The 24,950-nt window shown below is 40.5% G+C and overlaps 1 protein-coding gene across 2 annotated transcripts; it reads left to right on the forward strand.

Annotated features, from left to right (window-relative positions):
- Positions 1 to 2,082: 2,082 nt before the first annotated feature.
- Slc40a1 (solute carrier family 40 member 1) lies at positions 2,083 to 24,068 on the forward strand. 2 transcript variants are annotated; one of them, XM_045147544.1, is made up of 8 exons: positions 2,083 to 2,468; positions 2,887 to 2,954; positions 8,470 to 8,629; positions 10,741 to 10,856; positions 12,274 to 12,400; positions 18,623 to 18,868; positions 19,602 to 20,255; positions 22,382 to 24,068. In XM_045147544.1, the coding sequence occupies exons 1-8, from the start codon at positions 2,426 to 2,428 to the stop codon at positions 22,693 to 22,695; spliced, it is 1,728 nt and encodes a 575-aa protein (XP_045003479.1). In that variant the 5' UTR covers positions 2,083 to 2,425; the 3' UTR covers positions 22,696 to 24,068. The 2 variants fall into 2 exon arrangements, with proteins under 2 accessions (XP_045003479.1, XP_004660321.2); XM_004660264.3 differs by having other exon boundaries at positions 19,605 to 20,255.
- The last annotated feature ends 882 nt before the right edge of the window (positions 24,069 to 24,950 follow it).

The raw sequence follows: 24,950 nt of genomic DNA on the forward strand, positions 1-24,950 counted from the left end.
TCAACTCCTTTCCATATCACGAACCCCCCCCATTAATGTTTTTGGACTATTCTTATTAAGTAGGATGTAAGATTCCCTTGCCATACCTCAAATATATCACTGGCTTGATGTTATAATAAATCTTATTTATTTTCTTCCTTAAGTATCTTTCCTGTTGGCTTTATTGTGTTTCCCATCTGGTTTTCTCTTAGTTTTGGCTTCTGGTGACAATGGAGGACAGAGGCTCCATACTACAATATGAAGTACACACTGATTCAGTTTACTATTTCCACAGGTAGTTCTTGACAGTGTCAATAGCAAGTACCCTCTTATTCAAAAATGTTTTTAGTTATTTTCGAGGACAGAGGGAGGGGGGATGACAGAGGAAGAATATGGCTCTATTAGGGCCTCTTGCTGCTGCCCATTAATTCCAGATGCATATGCCATTTTGGGCTATACATGGGTATTGGGGAAGTGAACCTGGCCTAGGCCGGCACTTTTTGCCAACACTTTTTAACCACTGAGCAACCTCCCCAGTCCCCCCTCCCTTTTTTAATCAGTTGAAGTTTAACTTTCTTTAAGCCACCTGAACGTCGGGGACAGCTTAACACTGTTCTTCATGGCACACAAAAATTAATGCAAAGAACTTGGAGGTTTATACCAATACATTGTGACAAATGAGCAACAAATCATTGTACTTGGTGTCTGGCTTGCAGATCTCTCCAAAACTTCATATCTAATAGGAACTCATCATCTGCCAGTCCCTCTTTCCTAAGTTCCTCCTAGTTTACTGCTCAAAGACATCTGGATATAAGGAACCCATTCTCCAACTTCAGCTGACATACCCAAACCCAAGTGAACAGAAAGAACTTGAAAATACTGAGTGAAGGGGGGGGGGGGAGGAGGGAGGAAAGAGGGCCTGCAAAGGCCAGAAAGCAGTTAACAGCAGTAAACTGAATCCCCTATCTCTACTCCACAGACCACATCCAAACAGCATCCAACTGTACCCCGCCCGCGGAGACCTTTGGGGCTTGTGATCAGGAGTCCAGATATAGGGCCTGGTTCCTGGGTGAGTCCTTTCATTACTAGCTGTCAGTCTGACTGGTGATCCAGCTGTGGAACCTGGTTGGAGTTTCAATGTTGAGGACCACTCCTGAGATTTTAGAGAGATTGGCAAAGGTAAGGATAGGCCACAGGCTGGCAAAGGAGTAGGTAAGCCCTAGGTAGAAGACTGAGGTCATCAGGGGCCTACACCTGGTGCTCTTTAGTTATTAACCTGTCCCTCCGGGAGGCCATCAACTGGCTTTATCTGGACCAGAAGAGACCCAGAGACCCAACTGGGACAACCGGTATTCCTGGTGACTGCTTGCAGATTCTGGAGCCTGTGGAGGAGGTGGTAAAGGAGGCAGGCATGACGGGGACTGTGAGGGCGCAGAGGGAGAGAGGATGGTGAAGGGCTTGGGCGGGCTGCTGCCTCCTTGTCAGTGCAGGGCAGAGGGCTGCATGCGCTCTGATCTTTGGGGCCCCTTCCTGCCCTTTGATTTTCCTGCCTAGAGGGAAGCTGGGCTCTAGCTCTGCAGTCCTGGGAAGGCAAATATTGTCCTGTGCAGGGCAGGCGGGACCGGAAGGTGGCTTCTCGGAGACATGGCTGGTATTTATTTAGATACCTATATTCAAAACTGCCCTTGAAGGCTCCGACCTCCCCGTGCGCGCTCGGCCTGGAGCTTCACGCAGGGCCGGCCCTCCGGGCAGCAGCGGGTGGCGGCGCCCAGCGCGCTCCTCGGGCACCTGGCCCCCGGGTTCCGTGCAAAACATCTCCACGTCGTCCCCGCGGGCCCGACCCCCCGGCCACCCGGGTCTCTCCTCGCCGTTTCCCCGAGAGCGGGAGGACCCGGCGTGCGGCGGGGGCCGAGGCCTGGGCACCCCGGGGCGCACTGGCCCGGAGCGTCCCGCGGCGGCTCGAGCCCGCACGGCGGACGGGCGACTCCTCGCGGGCGCGCGGGGCCCAGCGGGCCGAGGATGCCGGAGCCCCGCCGGGAGGGGGCGGCCCCGCGCGGCCGGCGAGCTCCGCCCCCGGGCGGTATAAGTGTCCGGCCGGACCCACGGCCTCGGCGGCGGCGGCGGCGAGAGCAGGCTCTGGGGCTCCCGCGGCCTGTGGAGCCTCCCACCCGCTTCCATAAGGCTTTGCCTTTCCAACTTCAGCTACAGTGTTAGCTAAGTTTGGAAAGAAGACAGAAAGAGGACCCCGGGGTGCTGCCCACTTTTGTTTGATTTTTATTTTTATTTTATTTTTGGCCATCGTTGACTTTGGGGGATCTTTTTGCACAAGGCTGCTGTGTGCTCGCGGTGCTATCTCTCGTTCCTTGCACTCCTGTGAAGAACAAACTCCCGGCTAGAGCAGCGACAGCCGCGGTCACGGGCGTGGGGACCAGCAGGGAGGGCTGTCATGACCAGCGCCAGAGCTCAGAACCGCCAGGGAGGATGCTGCGGTGAGTTGGGTCCAGTGAGACTCAGGTGGGATTGGCGAGACTAGCATCTCCTTGAAGCTTGGCTGCTGCTTCCGTGCAGGTTAAAGGAGAGAAACGCACGACAGGAGGAACAGTTTGCACATCTGGGCAGTTTGGAATTCCGTGGAGGGGGAGGGGGTGACCAAAGTTAAAGAATGTTGTAACCAGAGTTTCTTCACTGTGTGTGAAGTTTGGCGGTTGTTGGCCAAGAGGCCATGCTGAATTCAAGTGAATGGTATTAAGTCAACGGAATGCATTTGTTAGTATGTGAATTGATAAAAGATTCATGATGTCACACATAATCATATTCGAAACGAAAACGAATGGATAAGCATGCTAACCTGAGCTCAGTCACATCACTGACTATGCACTGTCTCTTCCTCCCTATGCACCTTTGCAGGATCCTGTACGAGATATATGACATCTGCAAGGTTCCTTCTCTACCTGAGCCACTCGCTCTCCACTTGGGTAAGCGAGAGTGTACACAAATTCTTACAATACAGTTGCACAATTTCTTGTTTACTTCTATTCAAGCCAGTTGTCTTAAGCCAACTTCCAGTTTTGTCATGAAATTGGGAAAGAAATCATTTTAAGACACATGGCTTTAATGAAAAAGCTGTTCTTATCAAACATGCTTCCCATGGGTGTAATTAAGTGCTATTTAATTACCAAGTTCTCATACTCGGTGTAGATTGCCAACTGTCCAATGATAGGATTATCAAGATCAGGAAAACCTGCATTGTTTATTGCATTACTAGGCTTGAAGAAATTGTAATATCTGATACTAAGACTGGAAAGATACTTCAATATATCTTCTGTTCTTTCAAATTTAAGATATTTCTCTGTTTTTTTCTTTCTGTTCAAATTTGGAGGCTGGAGAGATGGCTCAGTGGTTAAGGTGCTTGCCTGTAGAGCCTAACAACCAGAGTTCAATTCCCCAGTACCCATGTAAAGCCAGAGCAACAAAGTGGTGCGTACATGTGGGTTTTCAGCAGCTCGAGACTCTGGTGTGCCCATTTCCTCTATCTCTGCTTGCAAATAAATAAATAAAAATATTTTTAAAAATTGGTACCGTTGGGGACTGGAGAAATGGCTTAGCAGTTAAGTGCTAGCCTGTGAAGTCTAAGGACCCTGGTTCAAGGCTCGATTCCCCAGGACCCACATTAGCCAGATGCACAAGGGGATGCACGCATCTGGAGTTTGTTTGCAGTGGCTGGAGGCCCTGGTGCGCCCATTCTCTCTCTCTCTCTCTCTGCCTCTTCTCTCTTTGTCTGTTGCTCTTAAGTAAATAGATAAAAATAGACAAAATATTAAAAAATTTTTAAAAATTGGTTCCATTATGGAATATATAGAATGGTGGAATAACTAGCATATTAGGTCAATAGTAGTATTTCACAGTTAATTTAAATATATATGACCCCAGTATCAAAACTCTGGTCTTTAAAGTCATCTGTAGTTATATAATAGTAGGCAGCTCAAATTGTCTTGAAAACCATGACCCAGTGAAAATCAGCAACAGATTCACAACTCTACCTCCGACTTCCTATGTAGTTTCAGAAGAACCCCTGTGTATCCATCGTCCTGGGTTCCTTCATCAGCTCCTTGCAAAATAATCCCAGAAGGGTGCTGGATATGTGTTTAATGAATAATGATTTGAACCTCCAAAGTTAAATAATTGTTCTTATTGCTTAAAAGCTATATGTTTAAGTATATTGTGAGCATTTATAATATATGATGCTTAATTTAAAACAACTGTAAAGGAGAAATAATATTGAGAATATATTTTAAGTTCTTTTAAAATGGATTTAATATATTTAATTTCTTTTTCAATGGAAAATCCTATTGGCTCATCCTTAAGACATGAATGGAAACCATTATATGAGGAAATCTATACCCTAGGCCCGTGGGAAATTATTTGGCTAGGATACTGGCTCTCTAAGAAGTAGCAGTTCAGGGGCTGCAGAGATGGCTCAGCAGTTAAGGCACTTGCCTGCAAAGCCTAATGACCTGGGTTCACTTCCCCAGTACCCACTTAAAGCCAGATGCACAAAGTGGTGCATGCGTCTGAAGTTTGTTTGCAGCACCTGGAGGACCTGGTGCATGTTTCTCTTCTCTCTATCTCTCTCTGCTTGATAATCATTTTTTTTTAAAGTGTAAATGTAAGAAATAGCAGTTCCCGGATGACATTGTGGAACAGTAAGCTGTTATCTTCCCAGATGCTTGCAGAGGAATGACTGCAAATACATGTAAACAAAGTAGAATTGGTGCATTTGTTTCAGCCAATGAGTGAAAAAAATGAAAAAAAAAAAAAAAAGCTAGTGAAACAACCCTGTAAAAATCTAAACCAAGAATTTGTCTTAATTCGGTAATAACTAACAACCAATAACTAGTAATGGAACTGGTGTCTGAAATATTAGTGTCTGGCCCCATCTCCTAGAGAACCAAGGTGCCTTATTTCTAAATGCTGACTGACTGTATGGTTCATGAGACATTTGGCTAATAGATTAGGTGGGTGGGGGGCAAGGTTTCCAGAAGCATGAGTGGAGCTGTGGTTCCAGAAGTATTTCTCTTTCCTTGAAAAGGAATTTTGTCAAGGATTTTTGAAGAAAGTTCCACAAGAAAGGCGATAATGCTTGTTCTGACCTTATAAGTTGAACACTGGGAGCCTTTGCAAGAAAGTTGGGTTAAAGGAACAAGCGTAACCATATATAGTTTGGTAGGATTTTACTTCTTTTCACTGCAAAGGAGTGCAAAAGCGGAACGTTCTAACTCAAGGCACCAGCATTCTTTTGTGCTTTGTCTCTTGTGTGGCACTCTGAATTTATTGCAACAAAGATAAGTCTTCATGCATACACATATGCTTGCCTATCTACTCTCTTGCCAATACTGTCAAATCTTGACTTTCTACATACTGAATTTAGGAATAATAGAGTAGAAGCTTAGGCTTTGTGGACCTGACTGCTTTTTATGTCTAATTGCATTTCTATTTGCCAATGGGTCCAGACATTTCACTCTGTACCATTGGAATACAAAATAGTATAATAAGTGATGTTTTTGTTAAAGACTTTAATATAGCAGTGTTAGGCAATGTGAAGCAAGAGCCAGTTGTATGTATTTTATGTTTGTATCCTGTGGGATGTCTCCATGTAACTCTAAGAAGTCTGTATTTGTCTTTAATTTTTAAATATTTTTATTATTTAGTTATAAGAGAGAAAGAGAAAGAGAGAGAGGGGGGGGGGAGGGAGAGAGGGACTGAATCATAATGAATCATGCCAGGGCCTCTTGCCACTGCAAATAAATTCCTGCCATATTCATCACATTGTGTATCTGGCTTTCGTGGGTACTGAGGAATTGAACCTGGTCCTGGAGCCTTGCAAGCAAGTGCCTTTAACCATTGAGCCATCTCCCAAGCCAAGGCCTGCATTCTTTAAGCCCTCACCTCTCTTCTCTGCTACAGCCCTTTGTCACCACTGCATACAGAATGCCACCCTCCAGTCTCCTCCTATGTTATTCTTCAACACAACACAACACTTACCACCACCTGACCTATGCCATGCTAGGTTTATATTTGGTCTCTGGGCACTGGAATGCAAGCTATATAAGAGCACAGACTGAGCCAGGTGTGGTGGCACATGCTTTTAATCCCAGCACTTGGGAGGCAGAGGTAGGAGGATCGCCATGAGTTCACCCTGAGACTACCCAGTGAATTCCAGATAGCCTGGGCTAGAATGAGACCTTACTTCAAAAAAAAAAAAAAAAAAAATTCTGCTGAGTCTCCAGTGCCAGCACAGCATTGGGCACATGGCATAAACCACTCCATAGGCACTTACTAAGTGGGTTAATGAGTGGTTATTTATCATCACATCCAACCTGGGTAGATAGGCATGTAAACAAATTGTCAAGTTATGGTGAGAGCACATGGCAGGCAGAAAATAGAAGCAGGGAAGGAATGGGTAGGCATTTTGTCAATATTTACTTACACCTTACCCAATTCTTGGGATTTTTGTAGACATAGATTTTACTGCCTCTTAAAACCCAAATTTTGGCCGGGTGTGGTGGCGCATGTCTCTAATCCCAGCACTTGGGAGGCAGAGGTAGGTAGATTACCATGAGTTTGAGGCCACCCTGAGACTACATGGTGAATTCCAGCTCAGTCTTGGCTAGAGTGAGAACCTGCCTCAAAAAAACAAAACAAAACAAAAAAACCAACAAAACAAAACACACCCAAAAAACCCCCAAACTTTGGAAACTGAGATAAGTAGAGAAATTTCTAATGAATTTTCCAAAGTTCAAATATTATGTTAATTTTAAATTGTATTTCAAAATTTTGTTCATAATCTTTTCCACTAATATTTCTCTAACTGCTCTATTGATGTGTTGGGTCAGGAAATTCCTCCTTGTGGATTGTCTTGGGCATTATAGATGCAGTAGCATTCCCTCCTCAAGCTCTCTGAAGTTAGGATAACTCAAAATAGCTACCGGCATTGACAAAGGATCCCTGGAGCCCTAACTGAGAACTACGTGGTGTTCATGGTCCACATGAAGTTTATTGCAAATTATCATTGGCATGCATCTGTGTAATTTTGCGTATTTAAGATTGTTGTCTTGGCTCTATTAACATTTTCACATCATTTTACCTGCCAGCATCACAATATTCCTCTAGCACATGAAATTTATCATGAGGATATTGACCAAGTTTGGTTCTTCCATGAAGGGCTAAATCTGAAAGGAACTCAGCATGGGAATTTTAGCGAAGGTTATGACGGATTGTTGTCTTTGTTCATATTAATTCTTGATGCCAGGGCTGGAGCTTAAAATCCCATAATAATATCAATTCTAGATTTCTTATACATTAACTTGCTGACTTATTTCAAAGTACATTTTTTGACAATAAATTCCCAAACTCTCTATATTCTCTTGAGATAGGTAAAAATATTTTTAATTTATTTTTTTATTAGTTATGGATATACTTAGTATGGAAACAACACATGTTGGTACTACCCCTTCCCTCATTTCTCCCCCTTTTCCAAAGGAACCCACCTCATTGGAGACGGGGTCATCCCCATGGGAACTGTGGGTTGTGCATTGTGGGAACAGCAGTTATTTATTGGAGAGAGGCAATGCCTCTGGGCATGATGTCTCAACTGTGGCTCTTACAATCCTTCCACCCCCTCTGGAAAAAAAAAAAACAAAACCACTTTTTCCTCTCCTTTTAAAACCTATCTATATTAAACTGTTAACCACTTACACATTTATTTCAATATCTTTGGTCATGTGGTATCAGAAGTTGCCCTAATTGATTATCTTTGGGATTGCTGTGTTGTTTCATGGCTTTGAAATTTAGTTGTGAAGCAGGACACATACGTTGGAATGTTAGTGGTGACAGAAACCTCAGGCACCATATAGCCCATTCCTGTCATGTTATAGATTGAGAAGCTGGCTTTTCCTTGAGATTCAGGGTGGACCAAAGTTTACAAACTATACTGTCATTTTGTTCTAGCTCAAGAGCACGTTGCATTATACATTTCAAGTCAAGATGGACAAATCCCATGCCTGGGTAGCTTAGATCTGGAAACTTCATTTTAGCTGGGCTTGGTGGCACATGGTTTTAATCCTAGCTGAGGTAGGAAGATTGCCATGAATTTGAGGTCAGACTGGGCTAGAGTGAGACCCTGCCTAATAAAAAGAAAAGAAGAAACAAAGCCCTAGAACTGCATTTTTTGAAAAGAATGATAAGAAAATATTTCACGAATAAAATGCAGCTCTGATTACTTAGAAATTGGACTCTAATGTTTTTCATTGTACTGGGATGGACAGTTTTAGCATCTGACCAGTATTGAGTCCATAGAGTAATGATTGGCATTGAAGATCTCCTGATGTAGTCAGAAAGCACCTTTTTTGATAAGAATACAACTTCCTGAATAAAATGAACTAGAAACTAAAAATATCTCATTAAAACATTTTTTTTTTTTTCTCATTTAAGGGAGATCGTATGTGGCACTTTGCAGTGTCGGTGTTTCTGGTGGAACTCTATGGAAACAGCCTCCTTCTGACTGCAGTCTATGGGCTGGTGGTGGCAGGGTCTGTTCTGGTCCTGGGAGCCAGCATTGGTGACTGGGTGGATAAGAATGCCAGACTTAAAGGTGAGTGTTGTAACATAATTAAGCCTCTGTGTTCCTTGGCAACAGAAGGAACATGAGACTAAGAGAGAAATCACCGTGACTTAACACTGTGACTCTGTGAATCTCAGTTGAGGGGTAGGGTCTTGGTAGCAGTACCTCTGGATTCAGGATCCTGCTGCATGGGTTGGGTTACTGGAACATTGACCTAATAGATTTTTTGTCTTTTTGGCAGTTTGTAAGTTTCAAAGGTTAATGATTAACACTAAAGCCAAATTTCTGAGAATCATGTTAAACATTAAAAGTTTGCTTAACTCTGACTTCCTTGCTAATCACAAATTGTACTGGAGGCCTCTAGTGTGATGTTCTCAGGACAGCGTTAACATCTATCCTCTGGGATATTTGTTGTGTTTCAAATAAAGGTATGTGTAAGGGAATTGAAAACTAAATATTGATTCAGAGGAGAAAAGCTGAGCCTCGATCACAGACATGTCAATACTACTTGCTTAAGAGAAAAGGAAGAAATGATAGTAGATTGCCCTTCTACAACATTAAGGCATATTATCCTGTTTTATACACAAGGGAAAGTGACTGATCAGTTTAGTTATTTAGAGTATAAGAACAATGTGGACAACCATTTGGAGTTAAACTTCCTTGAGTTGCTCAGTTGATAAAGCCAAGAGCAGCCCCTGCCTTCGCTGCTGAGAAGAGAGGTGTTAATTGTGCCTTTCAGTTTGGAATGAATGACTGCTCCTAGATAGAGAGCAACAGGAATCTCAAGTTCAAGGACTTGGTGCTGCTAGCAAAATGATCTTCAGGAACAGTCTTCTGTTGGAGAATGAGAGGACCAGAGCACATATAGCCAAAAGAAAAGGCCTAATTATTTATGGCATTATACCTAGGGAAATAGGAATCTAAGCCATAAGATTCTAGAACCTTGTAATTGTTGAGCACTGCAATGCTGGGTTAGAGTAAGAAGAATCTCCTATATCTTTTTATAATAAACTTATATGTCACTCTTTGTGAAGAGCCTTTCCTGACATCTGTCACGTGAATTTACCATTTATTACTCTGTGCTCTTTAAAGCTTTGTTAGAACTTCTATTATAGCACTGATGTGGCTTTACTAATCTGTTCTCATGTCCTTCTTACATTTAATCTGTGGACTTGGGAAAGAGAATAGCCTCATTCAATTGGCATTTCAATTTTTTGCTCATATGATTATATTCATGCATAGGTGAATTAATCAATGAGTTATATGTTGAGGTTTTTTTTCAGACTGCTTTCAGGAGCATTTTGTGTTTTGTCTTAAGCCTTTCATATGACCTTACAAGCCATGATGAGCTTCACTCTCCTGCCTGACAAGAGCTGTAATTATACCTTACACGTTTCAAAGTACTTTCATAAATATTTTATTTGAGTATTATTATAATTCCATAAGGAAAGAAGGTATATGCCATTTTTTTTCATACTCTAGACAAGGGCCTAAGAGACTTAAGTATCCTGTTCATCTACCTAGTGAGAAGAAAAGACTACAAGGTCCTCACCTGACCTTCCTCTGGCACTTTATGTATAGAATGCCTCTTTCTGAGGGAGTTGGCATATTCTGTGATGGAAGGTGTAGCTTGGAATTTCACAGCAAGGGCATATAGCAAACTGTGTCAGAAGCAATTTACTATTGCTTCATTGTTGATCACATTTCCCTATTTGTCCTTAACATCTTCTTCATGCCAGCCTACCACATAGGAGGTTGTGGATTACACAGATTCCTCCCTAACATCCTACGTGTTCAGGATTTCACTTAGGCAACAAAGGGCTGGGAGATAGATCTTATCTATTTAATGGTTTTGTTTATGACAGTAAGCTTTCAAGAAGATAAATTAAATGAAAACATAGTTATCACAAAAGACTTCAACTAACAACAAGAAGAAGCTGTGACAACTTAATTTTGTTTGAAGATTTCACTGGTCTGATGCACATTGGGACTAGATGAGGCAGGATTGGTGGTTGGAAGGTTTTCTTATTTCTTATAGTAATTATGCATGTGCATCAATGTAGCAGAAGAAGCATGGAGATGAAAGCAGCTTGGCCAAGATATGTTGGCATAGTGAACTCTTTCTTTCTTCCTGTGTACAGTGGCCCGGACAGCACTGGTGGTGCAGAATGTTTCAGTCATCCTCTGTGGACTCATCCTGATGATGGTTTTCTTACATAAACACGAGCTTCTCACCATGTACCATGGATGGGTCCTTGTAAGTTCTCCACAGGGATCTTTCCTTGTTCATTTTCAGGTTCCTGGGAATTGAACAGAGGGCCTTGCACATGCTAAGCATGTGCTGCACCACTGAGCTACAACTTCAGCCTCCACAGGATTCTTTGTCACAAAATTGAGTGTATGATAATTGTCAATTTTTTTTTTTTTTTGCTTTGTTGTGTGAGGTAGGGTTTCACTCTAGCCCAGGATGACCTGGAATTCACTATGTAGTCTCAGGGTGGGCTTGAACTCACAAGGATCTTCCTACCTCTGCCTCCCAAGTGCTGGGATTAAAGGTGTGCACCACCAAGCCCGGCAATTGTCAATTCTTTAACTCTAGGGTGTGTCCTTTCTTCTCATCAAATGTGAACTTTTAATGTTGATTTCTATATCCTATATAATATCCACTATAGTTTTTTTGTTGTTGTTTTACATATAACAGGTACTCATTAACTCTTGTTTAAGTTTACATTTTGTCATGTATGATATTTCTCAGTGGTTATTGAATAATTTAGTTGTCAGTTTTCAGCTTTATTCTGCCTTATTCTGAAAATTGCTCATGCTGTGTCAGAAATTTTATCCATAAGTAATCAATCATAATTGTGTTCTACCAACAATAGGTATTTCTCTTGGAGATATCAACTATATGAGTTTTCACAGTGTAGTTTCATGATAGTCTTATGGGAAAGGATGGACCACAGTAAGAAACAATGGACTTGGTGTCTCCCACTTTTAAACTATAAATGAATGACTTTTATTTTTATTGGTATATATTTATTGTACATAGTGATAGGTTTCATAAAGGTATTTTCATTGAAGTATATCATATACCTTGCTTATAGTCACCTCCACCTCTAGTCTATCTCTTCCTTCTCTTGCTCAGCATTACTTTTGACTTATCCTGTGTAAATTGGGGTTAATACTGTGCAGTTTCAAAACCAGATAAGACACTAGTAATTGTCAAATCTGTTTCCTTCATTTTGCCAGTAACATAATGGCTGAATACCCCTTGTCATGTGACTGGAAATAAAACTCTAACTTCAACACTGGTCTTTTTGAGTCTCCTTTTGTGTCTTTTTCATGTACATGTTTGTAGGATAAATGTTGAAAAAAATACCAGTAGATTAGTATACCAGTAGATTAGTGTTTTCTAATAATTATGTATATAAATAAGGGTTATGATTATATGATTATATTTTGTATTATACATACTACAGATGATACATGACATACTTTAATTTGTCTTCACAGTAATTTCATGTGTTCAAAGTAAAATGTTTTTCATATATGAATTGAAATTAAAGTGATTAATTATTTTGTTACGAAAGACCATTTTAAACTAGCTAGCATGGCGAAGTATTAGATCACTGTGGTACACTGACAAGTTAACTTGAGTTTTTCCTGTAACTTCTTAGACTTCCTGCTACATCCTGATCATCACTATTGCAAACATTGCAAATCTAGCCAGTACTGCCACAGCGATCACAATCCAGAGGGACTGGATTGTTGTTGTTGCAGGAGAAGACAGAAGCAAATTAGCAGGTAATTTGGTTGACTTTTTCGACTAAGTGAATATGTTAGGTTCCACTTTAAATAGTGCTCATAAAAAGGCTAGGCACCTTTTTGCTGTTCTGGGTATGTCTTAAGAACAAGAAATTGAAAGCACAGAGCTATTGTTTTACCTTATCATCACCTTTAGTGCCATGACTCACTTGTTATGAAGCTAATTTATAGCTAATTAACTACTTTTTTTGAAAACCTAGCAAGTCAAAGAATAGCTCGTCTGAACTTTTCCTGTCTTGGTTAAAATCCTGTTATTTTTGCATTTCGTTTACAGTGATGGAGATTGGGCATGGCATTTTACCAGTCAAAACTGTGGATATTGTCACTTGTACTTTAAGGATCACATTATCTTTTTCTATACTAAATGGAAGCAACACAATTGTAGTGGGATTCTAGAAGTTAGGTCCTTATGCTTTAAAATTATATTTTTTTCAAATTATAAATAGGATGTAACATAATTGCTGCTAAAAGACTAAAAACAGTACAGGACAGGGGCTGGAGAGATGGTTTAGTGGTTAAGACATTTATCTACAAAGCGAAAGGATCCTGGTTTGATTCTCCAGGACCTACATAAGCCAGGTGCATAAGAGGCAGCATGTGTCTGGAATTCGTTTGCAGTGGCTGGAGGCCCTGACGAGCCCATTCTCTCTCTCTCTCAAATAAAGAAATAAAAATTTAAAAATTAAAAAACGAGTACAGGGCAGAATACAGTTTTTAATTGTGGGCTTTACTATATAAACAATGCATATTGGTCATATTCCTATCCAGTTATCCTCTGCTGTTCCCTCTCCCCCACACAGAAGTACAGCTTTTAAGAGACTTGCAATCTTTGTTTATTGAAAACACATACAAATGGCTAATGACAGACTACAGGGGCTTACAAGGCACCAAGCCAAGTCCTCTTCCATCAGTACTTCTTGGGCTCAGAATACCCTTTCTTGATATTTGTCCCCTCCCCCATCTAGACACAGACACAAAGGATAAAGGAGGAAGGAGGAAGGATACACCTAACTCCTGGTCATATCAGCGGAATTGACTCTGTTGGTCATTAAGATAGCGAATATCACAAACACATTACCCAACAATTCTGACAGACAAAAAAAACCATGCTTGATGACTTAAGAAGCTTACCTAGGACAGAAGGCAAGATTATGTGCTAGGGTTAGTGAGCAGCTTTGTTTAGCTAGATCTTGTGGTGCTTTTTTTTTTTTTTTCTCTTAAAGATAGGAAGGAGATGGTCATTGAAAGAGAACAAAGTCTGTGGAAGGTCTAGAAGATAAAAAATTGGCTAAATCATCACGTTGTTGTAGCAACATTACAATTCAGATAGAAATCTCCCTGTGGTTTTAGAGGGTAGTGGGTGTGTGTAGATGGAATCTGCTTTGAAGGAAATTCTTCTTGGAGTTTTTCAGTGATTATTATACTGGGAGTAATTCCATGGCCCTTTTTGTCATGTTTGGAAAGACGGCAAGGCTTCGTCCTTTATTTGTTTACTCTCTCTTTTTACCATACTACTTTTAACATGTGAAATATGCCCATGTTTTAAAACTCAAATGATATAAAGGGAGACTTTTACATATACATAAATGATAAATACAGAGGTCCCACAAAACTTTGTGTGGGATCTATGAAATGACACCTCAGAACAATAAAAAAGACATTTACTTCTTAGTTGCTCTTTTTCCTTTTTTTTTGTTTTCTTTCTGAGGTTGGGTCTCACTATAATCCAGTTTGACCTAGAACTCACTATGTAGCTCCTAGCTGGCCTTGAACTCACGGCCATCCTCCTACCTCTGCCTCTGAGTGCTGGGATTAAAGGTGTGTCTCACCACACCTGTCTTGCTGCTCTTTACATTATGGATTATTGCATGGAGAATAATCATTCTCTAGTGCTGTGGGGTTTTTCAAGTTTAAGAAGGGAAGTGAGTTCTCTGTTGAACTCTTATCTGCCCCAAGTTAGTAAGTGCTGCTCTCTCCTATCCAGCCTGAATTGCAGGTTAGTGGATTAGTGAAGGCAAATCTACATGCTTTCTTTCCTGGGATTTCAACCTCAGCACTTGTGTTAATTAAAAACCAAGTTTCAAAACAGGATGCAGAAACTTTCAGAGGGCCAGCAGATGTCTAGCCATGAGTACTAGGTGCCATTTCTGCCATAAGCAGAGTGAAATGAGAACAGAGAAAAGGGGGCAGTTAGAGGAAAACATAGAACACAGAAGAAAAGTAGCATTTTTGGCAGGGGCAAGGGGCTTCTGTACTGCCTTGGGTTCCTGAGGATACTGGACACACAGACACACCTGCTCCACTCAGGAATAATTTTTTCTTATGCATACTGAGTTTGAGGTTGCTGGCAAAGGTTGTTAGAAACCCAGGAAGCAGACTCCACTGGTACCTTCATTATTTGTGTGTGTGCAGCTGGAGAAGGGGAATGAAAACGAAGAGTGGAGACTATAAACTGGATGCTGGTTCTTCCTGTTTCCTTGTCCTAGCAGTCTTGATTTCAGAGACATTTTTAACAGTGGCTGTATCATTGGGGTAGAGAATAGAGAAACTTTTAGAAAGCTTTAGAAAAGAAATTGCTTTTGCATCCATGTTATTAGCAAATCTATTAAATAAATTAGGCACATTTCAGGTTCTTGATTTAGTATCTTATTAAAACATTTTCTTGCACCATGTTTATCCAACCTACTTGAAATTAATTTTCTTTCTTTGGGCTTTTTAATTTATCAATTGCCTTTTTTCCTTCCCTATTTCCTTTGTGGCTAATGTCAGAAGGGTTTATTGCTGACTATTCTAAATCAGAGTCTGATGGTTAGCTTTGTTCAAGTGTGGCTCATAAACATCACACTTGAGTCCCATTGCTTTAAAATTAATCCCGCATAACCTGTAGCTTCCTGTTTATTCAGTAAATCCTCTTTGAAAAATTATTCTTCTACAAGGTATAATATGCTTGTTATCATAAAAGAGATTATTTGATGGCAAGCTCTGTGCCACAGCTGTAGCCACATAGTTAAATCAGAATCAGGTAAACATGTGATTGCATGTTGATATAAGAATAAATAAATTTACAAACATTATATATTTGCACATTTGAAAGATTATTCTTTTCTAGCCTCTTACCAGTAAAATGATCAAGTCTTTTAAAAATCACTTAATTCCCTTTGCTACAGAAAAATGAAAGCTGTTTTCTGACACTACAATTCTGATAACATCCCAACATCATTACTTTCCTAAATTTCATAAAATATGGAGATTTGTGGTCTAGTGAAGCTGGATGAGGACTGAGTTCTCCCTCAGGTGGTCAAAGAGGAACCAATAATTTTAACTGAAACTCTTTTGTTGAAATGGAGCTTTAAGATCCAGCTGCTATTTCTGCAGTAACTTGCTTCTTTGGCTGCAAGTCATTGAGATAATTGGATCAATTCCACACGTCTGCATTGGCATATACATCTGAAACTTATTAGCGGGACAGATGGAAATTAGAGGGGCCTCTGCAAAGACAGTCACGTGTGAGAGTAATGAAGGCTGCCTTTGCCTTTCAAGTGAAAGGTAAAAAATGTCAAAGTTCTCCCATTATCTTATGACTATGACCCACTCCTAGGACTAATCAGAAAGTATTTGAAGACTAGAAAGCATTACGGGAGGAATAAAGGCAGTTTTCCACTAATGTGCTTTTAGTCACATATTGATTTTCCCTTGGTAACCCAAATGATTGTTGAAGACTTATCTCACTAATTCTCATTCTGCTCTATGAGATAGAGAATGACAAAGTAGGTCATTTTCTTAACTTCTTTTCCTGTATTCTTCATGTCCTCAGCTTTTATACAACTAGACATTCCCAGGGCCAAACTCTAGATAGACCTTGTAATCACCAGGAGATCCTCCCCTGTCGTCATCTCAATCCTTGGCACCTGTGTCTTGACCCATCATTTTCTACCATTCCAGTTCCTTCCTTCACTACCCCAGCAACAAAACCCCTGAAACCTGGCTGGCACCTACAAATCATGAAATCCACTCCCCTTTCACTGTTTATGTCCCCTTTCTTGTCTCTCTTTCTTACCCAGCTTAAGCTCCAAGGTCAGGCAGTAACGGTGATATGCTCACGTTTCCTTAGCTCACTCACTCCTTCCCCTTTTGTCACTGTCATTCAGTAACACTGCTTAAATCTAACTCTCCACAGTAGTACCTGACTATAGGAAAACACATGGCCTAGCTCAGTGTCCTCACTTAAATTTCAGGAGCATGGGTTTCAGCTGGTCCTTTCATGCCACCAGTTGATAGGACTTCTGCTGCTCCCTGACCCCTCCTACTATTCCCGAGGACTGCTTCACATTTCCTCCTGTTTCCTAGCACCCTCGGGACCTGCTACCCCTTCCAAGTTTCACTAGCAACCTTGATTTTTATTTTACTGGTACAGTTGAAGAAATGAGAGGAGAAACACTCTGTTCTTCTGCCACCACTTCGCTTGTCCTGCCCATACATGGAGCTCTACACCTGGCCCTCTTATTACCACTGATGAATATTTGTACTCTTAGCTAAAAATTCTCTTCCCCTCACATAGTAGATTCAGATCCATCCTATCTCATCTGCTATTTCATCCCAGTCAGCATATTAATATGCTCTAAGTTGTTTATATACATATATATATATAAAGAACACCAGATGTATGTGCCATTTTTGCATCCAGCTTTATGTAGGTGCTAGGGAATTGAACCAGGGCTGGCATGCTTTGTAAGTAAACACTTTTAACCACTGAGCCATTTCCTTAGCCCCTGATTTTATTCTTAAAAATCCCTTATATACCATGCTTCCTTCTTTGATATCCTGTTTCTTTTTCACTCTTTTCAGCAAAACTTGTCAAAAAGAGATGCGCATTCCCAGTTCCTTTCCTTTGTCAGGACCTTGCTGTCCATAAGACCAAGAGACTGTTTTCACATTATGTTCTAGGGGTGGTGACCTACTGAAAAGATAATGCAAATGGTGCCTCCTGGAGTTGACACCAGGTTTTTAAACCAACTATAACTAAGCATTTACCCCTTCTGCTCTGCTGTACTGAAGATCTTCAGAATCCTTCATGTGGCTAGTGAAGTATTTCTTCCTAGGGTGCATCTTTCTTTATCTGCCACCGGCACTAGGAGGGTTGATTTTCTCTCCCATTTGAAACACAGTCACATCTTGATTCCTAGGGCACCACTTTTGCTCATTTCCTCCTTGCTCTTCTGACATGTAAGCACTGGGAGACTCAGCACTTGGTCCTCAGCTGGTTGCCTATACATACACCCTTGTGTTCCCCTCTAGGCTCATCACTTTGAAAATTAACCAGCTGATAACCCCTGAAGTGTAAACACTCTTACTTCTTTCCTAAACTCAACTTCATGTCCTTTAGTGTCTTTTCTGCCTTAGGCAGCCTTTAGCCTGTCAGTATGTTTATCAAACTTAGTCTCAAAAATTGAATTCTGGTACTTTCATGCCAAATTTGCTTCTTCTGAAGTCTTCTGTTTCTCACTAAATAGTAACTCAGGAAAAGTAAAAACAAAACCAAAAATAGCAGCACCAAAAATTGTTAGCATCATACTTGATCCCTCCTTTCTGGCATATCCACAGGTTAGCAAATCTTCCTAACTCTATCTTTAAATATGCACAGGATTTTTCTCTCTCTAACCCACTGCGTCCTAACGCTTGCTCTGTGGCCCAGGCTGATCTCAAAGCACAGCAGTCCTCCTTCCTCAGTCACTCCACACCACACCCAGCTATATGGGATTGCTTTTTCTACATTTCACATGCCAGATGTTTATTTATAGTCTTTGTATGCTTGTTTACATATATATGTTACATATATTTTCTTGTTGATTTGTTATATTTCATACAATGAGAACATTTTCAGATATAACAAGATTTTACTTGTTTTCTTTATAGTATTGAGAATGGTACCTACCTTATAGTAGACAATAAAGATTGTTGAAAGAAAAGATATTTGTGCGTTAAATTAATCTCTGTAATTTCAAGGGAATCACAAGTTTTGAGGCAAACATAGTGTGACTTGAATCAAACAAATGTTTTTCTAGCAAATTATTTGCTCTGTATGCTTTTAGAAACTGACATTTTAGAAACTGATGCTTTAGTTTGCAGGTTTATATTATATAATGCACGTACTCTTTGATAGTTTACTTCTCACTTACCTGGGTCTTCCACCTGCCTCTGCAGATATGAATGCTACCATTCGAAGGATTGACCAGTTAACCAACATTTTGGCCCCCATGGCTGTTGGCCAGATTATGACATTTGGCTCCCCAGTCATTGGCTGTGGTTTCATTTCGGGATGGAATTTGGTGTCGATGGGTGTGGAATACTTCCTGCTGTGGAAAGTTTACCAGAAAACCCCTGCTCTGGCTGTCAAAGCCACTCTTAAAGTAGAAGAATCTGAATTGAAACAGCTGAACTTACAGAAAGGTAAACTGAAAACACCAGCCCTTCATCCTGGTGGTCAGTCCTTCAACACTGGTGAAAGTCCAAAGCTATTCTTGATTTATGTCAGGTTTTGTTTCAGGAGAAGGCCCAGATGAGATTTGACTCTATTCCCTTGGCAAAACCAGACTGTTGGAGTCTGGATACACTGGAAGGAACCTGGAGGGGTTGAGATGGGACTTCTGGCCCCTTTCTTGATGTGAGCAGAAGGCATAGAGGACCAATTAGTTGAAGGATGACTGAGCAAATGGAGTCAGAGAGATGGGACGACAGTAAGAAAACAGAAAACAAGAGAATTTCTTAGTGTTACTGAAGAGGGGAGTGGCCACTTGCTGGACAGTGGAATGTGTAAGAATAAAAGACAGGCCTTTCACAAGAGAAGGGGAAATTGGTCTTAATAGGGACCTACCTAGAAAATAAGATATTGTATTTTTCTGGGCAATTTCTATATTTTATTGACGAGTTTTCCTGCTTGCTTCAATGAAAGTATAATTACTAATAATTACTAATAAAAGGAAAAAAGAGATCAATGGTAATTTTTAAAACAAACGTGCTATTTGGACATTATTCCTTCATTGCAATTCTTACATTATTAGTAAAAGAAAATGTCTATTATAATGCAGCAACTAATCAGGACCTTAGAGGAGAGGAGTAAGAAAACACAAATAAATTGCCTGTTTCTTTCCACGCCCTATCCACTAACAATATCTCTTATCAGCAGATACTGAGCCAAAATCTCTGGAGGGGTCTCATTTAATGAGTGAGAAAGACCCCAACATCTGTGAGCTTGAGCGTGAACAAGAGCCCACTTGTGCCTCCCAGATGGCTGAGCCCTTCCGCACCTTCCGGGATGGATGGGTCTCCTACTACAATCAGCCCGTGTTTCTGGCTGGCATGGCCCTGGCTTTCCTCTACATGACCGTTTTGGGCTTTGACTGCATCACCACAGGGTACGCCTACACTCAGGGGCTGAGTGGCTCCCTCCTCAGCATTTTGATGGGAGCGTCAGCTATCACTGGAATAATGGGAACCGTAGCTTTTACTTGGCTACGCCGAAAATGTGGCCTCATCCGGACTGGTCTCTTCTCAGGATGGGCACAGCTTTCCTGTTTGATCCTGTGTGTGATCTCCGTGTTCATGCCCGGAAGCCCCTTGGACTTGTCTGTTTCTCCATTTGAAGATACCCGTTCTAGGTTTATGCAGGGAGAGCTAGTGTCTCCAACGACCAAGATACCTGAAACCATTTTTACAACTGAGACGAACACGTCAAACGGGTCTAATATTGTTCATACTGTCCAAGAGATGAGTACCAAATCCGTGCCCATCATCTCCGTCAGCCTGCTCTTTGCAGGTGTCATTGCTGCTAGAATAGGTAAGCACCTTCTGCACACCGATGAATTTACAGCATCTTTTAAAAATATTTTTATTTATTTGAGAGAAACAAAAGTAGATAGAGAAAATATAGGCACGCTAGGGTCTCCTGCCACTGTAAATGAACTCCAAATATATGCACCACTTTGTGCATCTGACTTTACATGGGTATTCAGGAATTGTACCCAAGATGTCAGGCTCTGCAAGCAAGCACCTTTAACTGCTGAACCATCTCTCCAGCACAACAGAATATTTTTTGAAAATTCGCAACAGAGAATTCACTAGTAAATTATCTGAAATATTTCTTAGATGTTAATGTAAGCAAAATCCACTATTGATGTATCAAATCCAGTATTTCAACATGATTTTTTCATTTTCTTTTTGTATTTTTATTTATTTATGTATGTATTTATTGTTTTATTAGAGAGATGGACCAGGACCAGGACCTTTAGCCACTACAAACAAGCTCCAGACTCATGCGCTACCATGTGCATCTGGCTTACATGGGTCCTGGGGATTGAACCTTGTCCTTAGGCTTTGAGGTTAAGCACCTTAACTGTTAAGCCATCTCTCCAGCCTGAGATTTTTATTTTTTGTTGTTAAAAAAATATCTATTTATGGGATGGAGGGATGGCTTAGCGGTTAAAACATTTTCCTGCAAAACCAAAGGACCCAGGTTCAATTCCGCAGAACCCACGTTAGCCAGATGTACAAGGGAGTGCACATGTCTGGAGTTTGTTTGCAGTGGCTGGAGGCCCTGGCATGCCCATTCTCTCTCTCTCTCTCTGACTCTTAACAAATAAATTTTAAAAATTTTATTCATATATATGCTTATGTATGTATGTAAATTTAAACATGTTTACAGCTTGAATTTTTTCCAAATTTCCTCCCTCCCTTCTTTCTATGTGTGTGCTGGGGATTGAATTTAGGGCCTTATGCATGTTGGCTGAAGACTAATTCTGAGCCACATCCTTAGCCCATTAAATACATATCTTAAGTATTTGTGTGCACACACTCTGCCATGCGTAGGGTGGGAAGGGCACTAGGGATCAAATGAGGGAGGACCAACTGCATGCTATGCAAGTGCTTTAGCACTGAGCTTCACCACCAGCCCTTAAGTATTACTCTTTTTATGTCATTTAACCTTTAAAATGCATTAGTTACAATAATTATCCTGCCATATAGTAATTTGTAGCTTTTATATTGGAATAACACTATCAAAGGAACTATAATTTAGAGAATATTTCCATTGGACAACATAAAAGTATATCCTTCAAAGGCCTTCTCTCACTGATGGGTATTTATTGCATGCTTGGCCACACAAATGGATTTTATAGCTCTGGAGGAAACATAATGTAAAGAGTGACAAAGCAAGATTGAAGTAATCATTAATAGAACCCTGATGAATAATCTCTGAAGGAATCCATTATTGAAATGAAACTGTATTTATCTTGTGACACAAAGCAGTTCATTAATTTATCAAAGACATTAATATTCAAGCAAGACAGCTTTATTGTAAGGGCTATATTCCTCAGGCAGTAATATAATGGCTTAAAGTGTCTTTACTCTTCAGCCCTGGCAGTTCATTAGGTCATTTTAAACTTTAAAAATGTTAACATTTATAGGATCTGTGTCCCTGATTTTAGTATGTTGCTTTTGTAATATGAATAGTCAGAAAAACAGAACTAAGAAATTGGTGGATTGGTTTTGTCTATTGAGTATAAAATCATTTCTTGAAGCCACGAATTGGCCAGTGTTTACTAATGAGAAGGGACTCTGTAAGGCAAGGTATGGTTAGTGCTTTCAGTATAATGGTAATAGGAAGGTAATAAAGCTACAGTAGCTGGGTGTGGTGGCACATACCTTTAATCCCAGCACTCAGGAGGGAGGCCAAGGTAGGAGGATCGCTGTGAGTCTGGGGCCAGCCTGAGACTACATAGTGAATTCCAGGTCAGTTTGGGCTAGAGCAAGACCCTACCTTGTAAAACCAAAATAAATAATAAATAAATAAAGCTACAGTGTTTATTTTGCACATATCAAGACATATCTGAATAGTCTGAAATGTGTGACTAAGTTAAAATTATAAATTAAAAAATACAACCTTTGAAATAACATGTTGTTATTTAGGTCTTTGGGCCTTTGATTTAACTGTGACACAGCTGCTGCAAGAAAACGTGATTGAATCTGAACGAGGCATTATCAACGGCGTACAGAACTCCATGAACTACCTTCTCGATCTTCTGCACTTCATCATGGTCATCCTGGCTCCGAATCCTGAAGCCTTTGGCTTGCTTGTACTGATTTCAGTCTCCTTTGTAGCAATGGGACATATCATGTATTTCCGGTTTGCTCAGAAAACCCTGGGCAGCCAACTCCTTGTTTGTGGTCTTGATGAAAAAGAAGTTCCAGAGGAACATCAGCCTAACACATCAGTGGTGTAAGATGGTGTAGCTGTCACCCAGTTACTACATGGTGTAAAGCACACTTACTCTTAGAGTGCTTACTTTGTATTTCAGAATATCAATACATGCCTGGCAGGTTCTCTGGTTTTACCAAAGCTGGGCCTTGAGGGCTGAGAGCTGTTAAGAAAATCTAAGTCAGCAGAGATGAACTAGTTATTTTCCCTTACAGTTAGGCATGGAAGAAAGAGAGAAAGAAAAAGTCAGCGTAAGTGTGGAGAAAAATCCAGTGGTAAAACTGAATTTCCCTTTTCTTACTAGCAGATAAAAAAAAAATTCACAGAAAGTAGTGAGTTAAGTTACTCCTTAGCAGATATTTATTCCCTCTGCTAGAATTCTTATAAATCGGTTTGCCCTAAAACTCACTCTTGTTCATGGCTGGCAATTTACCTTTTTTTGTATCAGTTATACTTTTTCTCAGTTATATATTGTCTCCATATATGAAGATCACAGTTTTATAACCAGTATTATCCTTATTTTATCCCACTGAATTAAGGGACATAATACATGTGGAGAATGAAAAGTATAACTAGAATTCTCTAGTAAGGTTTATGGTTTAACTTTAGGAAGTGCCTTTGCATTTTTATTATCAGATAGGGAAAGTCTTGTACTAAACCTATGTAGCTCTTCCTAAAGTGGCTGTTGTAGGCTGCTGGTAGAAACAGCTGTAGCTGTATAATGCAGTTAATGGGTAAGGACTTTACATGTGTCAGTAGTTGGTCATAGAAGCTAGAAGCTAACAGCTACACATAAACATGAGAGAGCCTCATTTAACTGAAGTCATGGGCATCATAATATCTATCTAAGCATATCGCTTCCACTTGGCAAGTTACATGTAGAAAGAGCCCACACTTGAAAGCATTGGAAAGTTTTTGTTTTAGACATCATTTGATTGACTAGAACATTTTGACTCTGACTTTCTTATGCCTAGGTGTTGGTTATCTCTACATTGTTCTAGGGCAAAAATAGTCACAAGTGTTTCCCTTTCAAATACCTTTGAAAAGAATAAAAGAAGAAAGTTTGTGTATATTTTTAAAAACCATTTTATAAGTCATTTTGTAACATGCCAGTACCAACATGATACATGCCTTAACTTTTTATGCACTTTCATGGAGACTGTAATACGTTGCTATGAGCACTTTCTTTGTCCTTGAGGTTTAATCTGTTTCTTCATCTTTCTGAGTATGACATAATGATTTGCTATGTTGTAAAATCTTTGTAAAATATTTCTATATAAAATGTTTAAAAAATCTTAATTTCTCTTATGGGTTGATTTCCCTAAGTATATAGCCTTTGTTGCAGAACATCTGTCTTGGATACTGTGCTTTTCTCTATAAAGTGTTACAATTTCATAACTCCTAGTTTTAGTTTATGGTGTCCTAAAGGAAAGTGCAGTAAACATGGCACTCCGTGCACATTCTTTGACCTTGAAAAGTCACACTAAGTTCTCAAGTTCTATTTTCCCTTCTGTAAACTGGAGATAGTGTAAAAAAAAAAAACAAAAAAAAAAAAACAAAAAAAAAAACTTACTTACCTCACAACCTTCCTGATGAAACTAAATACATGAGGTCCTGTGGGGCAGTGGAGGGTAGCAATACGACAAGAGGATGGGCCTACGTAATGCAAGGGTTTGCTTTTCTCGAGAAAGTAGGTTCACATCCTCTATTCAGCAAATAAACATTAACTGAAAGACATCATCTAGGCCCCAAACTGTGATCAGTCCTGAGGATGCAAATAGTTGATGGGGGTGTCTCCCTTTCTTTTCCCATAAAATCAGGAGCTTTTAGGCATCACCTTGTAGCTGTGACCAGCTCCTGTAGTTTGCACGGGCAGTAGATGCCTCCTGGGCTAAACTTGGCTTCAGTCTTTTTGTTGTTGTTGTTTGTTTTTTTTGAGGTAGAGTCTTGCTCTAGCCCAGGCTGATCTGGAGTCTGTTGTCCCAGGCTGGCCTTGAACTCATGATATCCTCCTACCTCTGCCTTCCCAGTGCTGGAATTAAAGGCGTGCACCATCATGCCAGGCTTGACTGCAGTCTTAAACAGGCCGCATGCTCCCTCCCACAGGGGTCAAGCTGGGGTTGGATATCTGTTCTGAGTGTTTGCAGCTGTAACTGAAGGTCCGTGACCTTGTAAAATGAACAGAACCATCTTAGCACAGAAAAGTCTGAGCTCTCAGTGTGGGCATTCTGCCAGAAAGAGGCCCTGTGAAAAGAAAGAAGCTTGGAATTGGTGAGTTCA

Source organism: Jaculus jaculus, chromosome 4 (assembly GCF_020740685.1).
Source record: "Jaculus jaculus isolate mJacJac1 chromosome 4, mJacJac1.mat.Y.cur, whole genome shotgun sequence".
In the NCBI taxonomy this organism is placed as follows: domain Eukaryota; kingdom Metazoa; phylum Chordata; class Mammalia; order Rodentia; family Dipodidae; genus Jaculus; species Jaculus jaculus.